This window comes from Sus scrofa, chromosome 13, assembly GCF_054392235.1.
Source record: "Sus scrofa isolate SSC_HxYL_T2T_F1_AM1 chromosome 13, Sscrofa_HxYL_maternal_Yorkshire_Landrace_v2.0, whole genome shotgun sequence".
NCBI lineage: Eukaryota > Metazoa > Chordata > Mammalia > Artiodactyla > Suidae > Sus > Sus scrofa.
In genome coordinates, this window is record NC_139395.1 from 98,302,134 (window position 1) to 98,314,501 (window position 12,368).

Below are 12,368 nucleotides of genomic sequence, written 5' to 3' on the forward strand. Positions count from 1 at the left end.
TACCCAAAACTAAGCACAATTAGTATGTGACAGACATCATTTTGGACATCTCTGTGCATATGTACTTAAAGATTGATAGAAATAATTTTAGAAATATACTTTAATATGTTTTACATTAAGTTTTACTTTGATTTAACCAACAAAGAAAACTGAAAGGAATTAATATACTTTAATGAAATTTTTTTTTGACCCAGAAGCTAATCATTCTTAAAAGGAAACTTTTTTTTTTTTTGGTCTTTTTAGGGCCGCACCCAAAACACATGGAAGTTCCCAGGCTAGGGGTCGAGTCAGAGCTCTAGCCACTGGTCTACACCACAGCTCACAGCAACACTGGATCCTAAACCCACTCAGTGAGGGATCGAACCCACGTCCTCATGGATACTAGTTGGGTTCCTTATTGCTGAGCTACAATGGAACTCCCAAAAAGAGAGTTTAAATTTAACACAATGGTATCATGAAAACTGAGGTTCGAATAACTTCTATAACTTTTTATTCATTGAAAATTTCAAGCACATACAAAGCGAACAACAATATAATGTATCTGTATGTATACATCATCCAGTTTCAACAATTATCATCATTCTACTGTTATTTATATCAATATCACTACCCAATGCCCACCACCTACAATATGATTTTTATTATTATTTTACAGGTTTGGGGGAGGTAAATTCAATACTTGGAAATGCACAAACCTTAGCTGTGAAAATTTGAAAAATGGTTTGCCACCTGCGTGAGCCACATTGCTATGATGACAACAGAATCCATTTCCCACAAAATCCTGTATCCCTTGCCAATCTGCTGGCACTTTTTGAAAACTTTCACCTTAGATTAGTTGTATTCTAAAGGTTCATCTAAATGTAATCATACAATTTGTCATCTTCTGTGTCTGACCTTTCTGGCTTAGCACAAGGTCTGAGTTGCATCCATGTTGCTGTATGTGTGGGTAGTTTGCTTCCTGGCACTGCCAAGTGGTCTTCCAGGATATGGAAACCACAGCTTGTTCACCCATTCTGTTGATATTCATTTGGGTTGTTCCCAGTTTGGGCTACTGTCAATGAAGCTGTGAATGACCATTTTTGTACCCATCTCTTTGTGGACATGAATGTTCATTTCTCTTGCATAAATATCCAGGAACGCAACTGCTGGGCTAAGAGTAGATGTAGATGTTTAACTTAATAGGAAACTACAGAAGATTTTCCCCAAGTGGTTGTAGCATTGTATAGCTCTTTGAGCACATCTTTGCTACCATTTAGTGCTGTCAGTTTTTTCAGCCAACTTGTTGGTTGTGTGATGTTACCTAATATAATTTAATTTGCATTTCCTTGGTAACTAGTGACACTGAGCAGTTTTTCATGTACTTATTAGTCATTCGTATTTCTTTTGTAAAGTACCTGTTCAAGTGTTTGCCAACTGTATTTGTTTTTTGTTTGTTTGTTTTGTTTTGTTTTGCTTTTTAGGGCCGCAGTCACAGCATATAGAGGTTACCAGGCTAGGGGTTGAATCAGAGCTACAGCTGCTGGCCTACACCATAGCTCACAGCAACACCAGATCCTTAACCCACTGAGCAAGGCCAGGGATCAAACCCGCAACCTCATGGTTCCTAGTGGGATTCGTTTCCACTGCGCCCCAATAGGAACTCTGGCCATTTTTATATTTAGTGAGATCTTTATTTTTTTATTATTGAGTTATAGGAACTCTTTATATATTCTGAATACAAGTTTTTTATCATATATTTTTGCAAATATTTTTTCCTATTACATGGGTTGCCTATTCATCTTTGTAACAAAGTCTTTTTATAAGCATTAATTTAAATTTTAATGATGTTTGCATGCACATATTTTTCCATTCTTTTATGTTCAATCTTTTTTTTTTTTTTTTTTTTTTTTTAATCTTTTAGGGCTGTATCTGTGGCACACGGAGGTTCCCAGGCTAGGGGTTCAATCAGAACTGTATCCACGGACCCACACCAGAGGCACAGCAACACGGAATCCAAGCTGTGTCTGCTACCTACACCACAGCTCATGGCAATGCTGGATCCTTAACCCACTGAGTGAGGCCAGGGATCAAACCCGTGTCCTCACAGATGCTAGTCGGGTTTGCTAACTGCTGAGCCATGATGGGAACTCCTTCAATCTGTTTTTTATGAAAAGTACTTTCTTGTAGACAATTATGGTTGGGCTCTGCTTTTTAACTCATTCTAATAATTACTGTCTTCTAACTGGAGTGTTTAATCCTCTATGTTTAATGTGTTTATAGATAATACTTGGTTTTAGTGGGCCAATTACTATTTTGTTCTATTTGTCTCACCTTTTCCTGTTCCATCTGTTCTTCCTTTCTTGCCTTCTTTAGGCTAGCTGAATAATTCTGGTATTCTATTTTAATCTTTTGGCTTTTAGCTAAAATGTGTGCATTTTAATGGGTTCTCTAGGGACTGCAATAAGCATCTTCGATTTATCACAACCTATTCAGAGTTAACAGCATATTTCTTCATGCCTTAAGTACTTCCACTTGCTTCTCCATCCTTGTCTATTGTTGTCATATATACTACATCATATATTATGTTTGCCACAACACAGCGCTAAAGTTTTTTGTCCATTTCGTTTTGAAGAGATACATGTGAAGAAATTAAGAGAAGAGTTCCTACTGTGGCACAGTGGGTTAAGGATCTGGCATTGCCAGAGCTGCAGTGTAGGTTGCAGCTGCAGCTTAGATATGATTCCTGGCCCAGGAAGGAAGGAAGAAAGGAAGGAAGGAAGGAAGGAAGGAAGGATGGAAGGAAGGAAGGAAGGAAAGAAATTAAGAGAAGAAAAGAAAATAATAGCCCTTTATGTTTGTTTGTTTGTTTGTCTTTTTGCCATTTCTTGGGCTGCTCCCACTCCCACGGCATATGGAGGTTCCCAGGCTAGGTGTCTAATCGGAGCTGTAGCCACCAGCCTACGCCAGAGCCACAGCAACTCGGGATCAGAGCCGCGTCTTCGACCTACACCACAGCTCATGGCAACACCGGATCGTTAACCCACTGAGCAAGGCCAGGGATTGAACCCTCAACCTCAGGGTTCCTAGTCAGATTTGTTAACCACTGCGCCACGATAGGAACTCCCAATAGCCCTTTATGTTTACCATTTCCAGGGGCCTTCAACCCTTCCATTACCTGTGGGGCCATTTCCCTTCAACTTGAGGAACTTCCTTCAATATTATCTGAAAATGTCTTTATTTCACTTTCAGTTTTGAAGGCCGGCTACAGAATACTGGGTTGACAGTTTTATTCTAGCACTTTATCCTCTGCCTCCACTGTTTCTGATTAAAAGAAAACTATCCTTCATACCATTGTTCCTCTGTATGTAATTTGGTTTTTATCTGGTTGATTTTACGACTTTATCTTTGGATTTCTAGAATTTAATTATGATGTGCTTAGGTGTGTGGCTTCATTTTTATTTGTATTACTTGGGGTTTGTCGACCTTCTTGGCTCTATAAATTTATGTTCTTCACTAAATTTGGGTGACCTCAACCTATTATTTTCTTTTTTTTTTTTTGCTTTTTAGGCATATGGAGGTTCCCAGGCTAGGGGTCGAACTGGAGCAATAGCTGCTGGCCTACACCACAGCAACGCAGGATCCAAGCCGAGTCTGTGACCTACACCACAGCTCACAGCAACACCGGATCCTTAACCCACTGAGCAAGGCCAGGGATTGAACCTGCGCTCCCATGGATGCTACTCAGTTTCGTTAACCACGGAGCCACGATGGGAAATCCTTGAGCTATTATTTCTTGAAATATTTTTTTCTGCATTATCACTCTTTTTCTTCTGGGACAGAAATTACACACATGTTAGACCCCTTGATATTGTCCAGTGGTCGCCAAGGCTCTCTTTCTTTGATATTTTTATTCCTGGTTTTTCAGATTGAATAATTTCTATTCAAATCCACTGCCTTTTTCTTCTATCATTTCCAATCTGCTTATAAGCCCATCGGGTAAATTTTAAAATTTTATATTCTGTGTCTTTCAGCTCTAGTATTACCATTTTCTTCTTTTTTAAATAGCTTGTTTCTTTTCTGAGATTTTCAATCTGTTTGTTACACATATGGTTCCCTTTAAATCCATTGTAAACATATTTATAATAGCTGCATTAAAGTGCTTTTCTGCTAATTGCAATCTCTGAGTTATTTGGGGATCAATTTTTAACTTTTTTTTTTTTTTTTTGTCTTTTTAGGGCCACTCCTGCGACACAAAAATCCTAAATCAGGAGCCCCTAGCCTGGGACCCTCCATATACCACAAGTATGGCCCTAAAAAAGCCAAAAAAAAAAAAAAATCCTAAATTAGATGGTCTCGCAGTCTCAAAAAAAGTACTCCAAGAATTATTTATTAAGTACAATCAGAAGAATGTACCTTCATAATGTGGTGACTTGGCGCTCAGTCCTTTAAGCAAGTAGTCAAGCATGGCCATAGTTGCCAAGAGCAGTAGGGAAGGACTGACTTTTTTTTTTTTTTTTTTTTTTAGGTCTTTTTAAAGCCACACCCTCAGCATATGGAAATGCCCAGGCTAGAGGTCAAATTGGAGCTATAGCTGCAAGCCTATGCCATGGCCACAGCAACACAGGATCTGAGCCTCGTCTGTGACCTAAGCAACCAGCTCCCAGCAACGCCGGATCCTTAACCCAGTGATTGAGGCCAGGGATTGAACCCACATCCTCATGGATACCAGTCAGGTTCTTAACCCAGTGAGCCACAGTGGGAATTCCTGGGGGTCAGTTTTTATGGACTGCTTTTTTTTTTTTTTTTAATATGGAATACTTTCTTGGTTTCATCACATGATTGGATACTGGATATTATGAATGATACATTACAAAGTCTCTAAACTGAGTTGTGTTCCCATCAAAAGTGAGTTTTATTCTAGCAGACATTCACCTTGGTCAGACCCAAGCTCAAAGTCTGTTGCCCTGGCAGTGGGCAGTAGCCATCGTCTCTGTTCGTTTTTTTCACATTCTATATGATAATTTTGTGCCAGGCCAACTGGGCTCTCCCCCATGTATGCAGAGTTTAGCTGTTAGCCAAAGATTTGGGTGGATTGTGTGTGTGTGTGTGTGTGTGTGTGTGTGTGTGTGTGTCTGTGAATTTTTTAGTAGCTCTAAGGCAGGATTTCCTCTTAAGTGTTTTGGCTGCTCTGTCAGCCCCGGATTCTGTACGCTAATATCTCAAACCAATGATGTTGCGCTATAGCCCAAGGCAAGAAAAGATTAGGGAAGTGCCCTCAGGCAAAAGGCTGCAAATTTAAAGATCTTAACCACTGCAGGTGTCCTCCAAGGGTAGAGGTTTCCACTCTCAGGAGCTTGCATGTACTGACACAAAAATATTCCAACTTGTAGTAATAGGTGAAAAGTAAAATTTGTGAAACAATATGAATGTATGATTCCACTTACATATTTGAAAAGTTATTGCAAAAGCATATGATACAAGTGCACACAGAAGGTAGGGGAACCATCGGCCCTGACTATTTCTTTTTTTTTTTTTTTTTTTTTTTTGTTGTTGTTGTTGTTGTTGTTGCTATTTCTTGGGCCGCTCCCGCGGCATATGGAGGTTCCCAGGCTAGGGGTCCAATCGGAGCTGTAGCCACCAGCCTACGCCAGAGCCACAGCAACGCGGGATCCGAGCCGCGTCTGCAACCTACACCACAGCTCACGGCAACGCCGGATCCTTAACACACTGAGCAAGGGCAGGGACCGAACCCGCAACCTCATGGTTCCTAGTCGGATTCGTTAACCACTGCGCCACGACGGGAACTCCCGGCCCTGACTATTTCTAAGAGCGGACTGCAACAGGGTGAAGTGTCTCTATTTCTATGCAGTTTTACCTGATGAATTTCTACATTTGATTTTTTTTTTTTTTTTTTTTTTTGGTTTTTAGGGCCTCACCCGAGGCATATGGAGATTCCCAGGCTAGGAGTTGAATTGGAGCAATAGCTGCCGGCCTACACCACAGCCATAGCAATGCCAGATCCGAGCCTCGTCTGCAACCTACACCACAGCTCACGAAAATGCTAGATCCTTAACCCACTGAGAGAGGCCAGGGATCAAACCTGGAACTTCATGGTTCCTAGTTAGATTCATTTCCTCTGTGCCATGATAGGAACTCCAACATTTGAATTTTTACATTTGATTTTTTATTTTACTTGAATTTTTACATTTACATCTGATTTTTTATTGGTCTCACTGATTAGGCAGCATTTCTTAGCTCTCTGAGAAGAACTCTTAAACTTTAGATTAATAAATCCATGTAAGGTACCTAGAACAGTGTCTGGCACACAGTAGACATTCAATAATTCTGAGGCCTTATTATTGTTGTTATGCAGATACAGTACCTCTTTCATTGGGCTCAGCGGCAGTGAACATGGCCATGAAGCCATTCCCAGCTGTGTTGGCGTCAGAAATCATCTGCACCATCATCTTGTTGCCGCTGGACACGAGGGCTCCAGGCCGGAATGTGCCGCAGAAACGGCCAATGCGCTGGCCGTTGGCGTGGCCGTTGTATACATCCACAAAGTCATAGCGACACAGGTTGTCACTCTCCAGGTCTATGAATCGGAAATTAAGAACTACTACTTTTCCCTCGGGAACCTGCCAAGAAAAGGGCCAAGTGGAAAAACCATGTCATGAAAACATCTGAAGCATTCCTATCTAGCCAATTACTAAAATGAGCAGATAATAGTATGATACCTGAGATGCTGCTTTTTCTTTCCTCTGAACTAAGCCAGGAAAGGGTTTCTACCATAATGCATTCCTAATAAAATCTAAGTATCTGTGCTTTTTCGATAAATTCCAAATTCTCTAGAGATCTTATTCCTAAGGCGTTTGTCTCAACAAAGCTGCAAAAATTGGACCAGTCTCAGTCACTGATAAGTCATTGCTTACAAAGAATACCAAGCCTGATTGAACATCACCACACATTTGCATGTTCTAAAACACCATGGCACCCAGAGATATTGCTTGGAAACATTTGAAATGTCATTTCTCTCAAATAATACAATTGGACAATCTCAAGATATAGAATGTTTCTATGAAGTTCAGACTGAAGGGGTGATTTGACAATTGTGCAGTTAATTTATAGATAATTAACTCTGGGTCCTGAAAAATCCAGATTAACTATCTATACTGATTAGATTGAGTACTTGTTGAATTATCTCTTCTCAAAGCCAGTGACTTTTCATTTGTTTGTTTTCTAGGTGAAAACTGTATATACCAAGCAGCCTTGAAACACAATACACTGATTAAAAAGGTGTGTTTTCACCTTCTCAAAAGATTTTGTTCACCATAATTTCCTCCATATAATGCATTCCTCCCTATTCCCTCACTACGTAGAAAAAAAATGATTACAAAAGCATTTGGAAGGATTCTTATATAAGCCCTGTTTCTTTCCCAGTTCACACTATCTTTGAATTTCCTCATCCAAGCTGTTTATGCATAGTCTTGATCAGATTTGTTTCACACTTAATAGCATAAGATTCATCCTGTAAAAACTTACAGATGACAAACATCAGCGATTTAAAAAAATCTCACAAGCAACACTGGTTGGTTTATATTCATCTTAATTAACTGTCTCAGACTCAAGGATCAACAGGTGCTTTTACATACATATGGCTTCTCCATGTTGGTAAGTTCCCCATGTTGGTGAGTGCCATGAATTTTTTTTCTGATGATAAGAAGTGTTTCAGTGCTATCTGCCCTTTTTTTTTTTTTTTTTTTTTTTGTCAAACAATACACACCCTAACGGAGACACTGTAACAGTATAGTCACGAAAAGGGGGATATTTTGGCTTTGCCATGGTTGCATTCTAAATGCTGGAAGCTTAAGTGTGAATATCAGAAGCTCTAAAGCCATAGACTAAGAAGCTGATAGCAGAAAATGCAATTTAATTTTTAAGCATTCTGAGATAGCTTTTGTAAAATGTAATTTTTTAATAATTTTTTTTTTTTTATTTTCCCACTGTAGAGCAAGGGGGTCAGGTTATCCTTACATGTATACATTACAATTACATTTTCCCCCCACCCTTTCTTCTGTTGCAACATGAGTATTTAGACAAAGTTCTCAATGCTATTCAGCAGGATCTCCTTGTAAGTCTATTCTAAGTTGTGTCTGATAAGCCCAAGCTCCCGATCCCTCCCACTCCCTCCCCCTCCCATCAGGCAGCCACAAGTCTCTTCTCCAAGTCCATGATTTTCTTTTCTGAGGAGATGTTCATTTGTGCTGGATATTAGATTCCAGTTATAAGTGATATCATATGGTATTTGTCTTTGACTTTCTGGCTCATTTCACTCAGTATGAGATTCTCTAGTTCCATCCATGTTGCTGCAAATGGCATTATGTCATTCTTTTTTATGGCTGAGTAGTATTCCATTGTGTATATATACCACATCTTTAATTGTTTTTTTGATTTGTTTTTTCACATACAATCTCTATCCCATGATCAGAAAATTATCAAAATGTGATGCTACATCTGTAACCTTGAATATAAGCAAGCTTTCTGTGAATTAGTTGAAAAATTCCCAGCCAGTGTGCACAGCAAAGGAAACTATAAAAAATAAAAATAAAAAATAAAAAGACAACATATGGAATGGGAGAGAATAGTTGCAGAGAATGTGACCAATAAGGGCTTAATCTCCAAAATATACAAACAACTCATATAACTCAACAACAAAAACCAAACAACTCAGTTGAAAAAAGGGCAGGGAGTTCCTCTTGTGGCTTAGAGTTAACAAGCCTAACTAGTATCCATGAGGATGCACGCTCAACCCCTGGCCTCACTCAGTGAGTTAAAGGATCTGGTATTGCCATGAGCTGTGGTATAGGTTGCAGATGTGGCTTGGATCCCACATGGCTGTGGGCTGTGATGCAGGCTGGCAGCTGAGGCCCTGATTCCACCTGGGAATCTAGCCTGGGAACTTCCATATGCTGCAGGTGTGGCACTAAAAAGCAAAAAAAGCAAAAAAAAACAAGAAAAAGAAAAATGGGCATGGGCAGAGGAACTAAATAGACATTTTTCTGAATAAGACATACGGATGGCCAGTAAGGACATGAAAAGATGCTCAACATGGCTAATTATTAGAGAAATTCAACTCAAAACTATAATGAGGTACCACCTCACACTAGTCAGAATGGCCATCATTAGTAAGTCTACAAATAAATGCTGGAGAGGGTGTGGAGAAAAGGGAACCTTTCTACACCGTTGGTGGGAAGGTAAATGGGCAAAACTACTATGGAAAACAGTATGGAAGTTCCTCAGAACACTAAATATAGAACTACCAAATGATCCAGAAATCCCACTTCTGGGCATATATCTGGAAGAAACCATAATTCAAAAAATATTGAAAAAACATGAATTCAAAAAATTCAAAAAACATGAATTAAATACATGTACCCCAACGTTCAATTCAGCACTATTTACAATAGCCAAGATATGGAAGCAACTTCAATGTCCATCAACAGACAACTGGATAAAGTAAATATACAATGGAATATCACTCAGCCATAAAAAAAGAAAGGAATAATGCCATTCACAGCAACATGGATGGCACCAGAGACTCTCATACAGGTAAAGCAAGTCAGGAGAAAGACAAATACCACGTGAAATCACTTATATGTGAATCTAAAATGTGACACAAATGAAACTATCTACAAAAGAGACTCGAAGACATAGAGAACAGACTTGTGGTTGCCAAAGGGGAGGGGAGAGGGAGTGGGATGGACTGGGAGTTTGGGGTTAATAGATGCAAACTATTACAATTTGAATGGATAAACAGCAAAGTTCTGTATAGCACAGGGAACTAAATACAATCCTCTGGGATAGACTATGATGGAAAATAAATTTTAAAAAAGAATGTGTGTATATATATACATATATATATGTATAGCTGAGTCACTTTGCTATATAGCAGAAATTAGCGCAACATTATAAATCAATTATAGCTTAATAAAAAATAAAAAGAGGAAAAATTCTAAGCCAGGGAAAACATTTTTTTCTTTTTCATTTTTTTGGCTGCCCCATGGCCTATGGAGTTCCCCAGCCAGGATCAGATCTGAGCTGCAGTCATGACCTAAGCCGAACCTGAAGCAACACCAGATCCTTAACCCACTGTGCCAGGCTGGGAATTGAAGCTGCATCCCAGCACTCCCAAACAAGATGCTGCCAATCCCACTTCACCACAGTGGGAACTCCAGGAAAAACATTTTAAACTAAATTAATTTGATTAGGATTATCCTTGCATGAAAAATGACAAATTTTTGGAAATATATAAACTCTATGGAGGGCAATTCAGAGCTATAAGACTCATCCAGCCACAGAATGAGTGTAGATGATAAAGGGAAGGGATCTAAGGATGGAGACCTGGGGCATTCCAATGTCATCAGGCCTTCCCGATGAGGTCCAACCACCATAAAGGCTGAGTCAGTAAGTAGGAGGCAACTCGAAGAATGTGGTGCCCAGAAGCCGGGTGAAGACAGTGAGTCACGGATGAAAGATGGGTTGACTAAGTCAAGTGCTGCTGTTGAGTCAGGAAGATGAGGACTGAGAAATGACCACTGGATTTAGCAACCAGAGGTCACTGCTGACTCCAACAAGGCTGTTGTGGGGGAGCAGTAGGGACAAAGCCTGATAAGAGATAAGAGAAGATCAGGATCAAGGGAAAATGAATGGAGTTCCCATTGTGGTGCAGTGGAAATGAATCCAACTAGGAACCATGAGGTTGCCAGTTCCATCTCTGGCCTCACTTGGTGGGTTAGGATCTGGCGTTGCCATGAGCTGTGGTGTAGGTCACAGACATGGCTCGGATCTGGCCTTGCTGTGGCTGTGGTGTAGGTTGGCAGCTGTAGCTCCGATTACATGTAGACCCCTAGCCTGGGAACCTCTATGTGCTGTGGGTGTGGCCCTAAAAAGCAAAAAAAAAAAAAAAAGCAAAGAGAAAATGGAGTGAAAGACTGGTGATAATACAGACAAGCCTTTCAAGGAGTTGAGCTGGAAAGATAGAATCATATGGGGGTAGCTGTAGCTGGAAGGGGAGGTGAGGTCAAGACAGGGGTTTTTCTTTGCCCTCACCCACAAAGTGTGAAAGTTCTGGCACCGGGGAATAAACCCACGCCACAGGGGTGACCCAAGTTATACCAGTAACAATATGGATCCTTAACCCACTGAGCCACCAGGGAACTCCAAGATAGGATTTCAAAATGGGCTCTATTCAGCCAGGTTTTCACGCCAATGGGACAAATTCTATAGAGAGAGCGAAACTGATCAAGTAAAGGAAAGGGAGAATTGCTAGAGAAATGTCATTGAGTGGGCAAAGGGAGATTTGATCTAAGACGAAGATGGAAGGAGCAGCCTTAGATAGGAGCACAGACAGTTCTGCCCAGTGAGAGGAAGGCAGGCAGATGCAGGTGGGTTAGTACACAGGGTTGTGACAGCACGTGAAACCATTCTTCAGACTGCTTTGCTTTCCTTTGGAAAATAGGAAACAAGGTCATCTGTAGCAAGAGAGGATGAGGAGAAGTTACTGGGAGTTTAAGAACAGAGGAGTAGGTGTGTAAATAGATTAGTGAGATGCAGCAGGGCTGCCATGAGTGCAGAAGGTCCATTTGAAGTAAATGATCTAAAAGTAAGTCCTCCCTGGAGTCCCCGTCATAGCTCAGCAGAAACAAATCTGATTAGTACCCATGAGGATGTGGGTTCGATCCCTGGCCTCGCTCAGTGGATTAAGGATCTGGCGTTGCCCTGAGCTGTGGTGTAGGTTGAAGACCTGGCTCAGATCCTGCATTGGTATGGCTGTGGCATAGGCCAGCAGCTGCAGTTCCAATTCGACCCCTAGCCTGGGGACCTCTATATGCTGCAGGTGTGGCCCTAAAAAAAATAAATAAATATAAGTTAGTCCTCTCTACCATATGACCCAGCAATTCCACTCCTGGGTATTTCTATGAAAAAAATGAAAACACTAATTTAAAAAGCTACATGCACCCTAAAGTTCATGAGAGCATTATTTATAATGGCTAAGATATGCAAGCAACCTCAGAATGCATTAATAGATGAATGGATAAAGAACATGTGGTATATGTAATATATAATGGAATACTATTTAACCATAAAAAAGGGTGAAATTTTGCCATTTGCAACAACATGGATGGATTTGGAGAGTATTATGCTAGGTGAAGTAAGTCCAACAGAAAAAGACAAATACTCTTTGATATCACTTATATGTGGAATCTAAAGAAAAATTAAACAAACTAGTAGATATAACAAAAGGAGGGACTTCCCATCGTGGTGCAGTGGAAACGAATCTAAGAACCATGAGGTTGCGGGTTCAATCCCTGGCCTTGTTCAGTGGGTTA

General features: G+C 40.3%; 1 protein-coding gene across 1 annotated transcript in view; it reads right to left on the reverse strand.

The window, feature by feature from the left end:
* PCOLCE2 (procollagen C-endopeptidase enhancer 2) overlaps nt 1-12,368 on the reverse strand; it is an 84,842-nt gene that overhangs the window by 22,856 nt on the left and 49,618 nt on the right. The window contains exon 3 of the mRNA XM_005669917.3: nt 6,362-6,617. Within this exon, the coding sequence (XP_005669974.1) occupies nt 6,362-6,617 (256 nt within the window). The remainder of the gene's footprint in view (nt 1-6,361; nt 6,618-12,368) is intronic.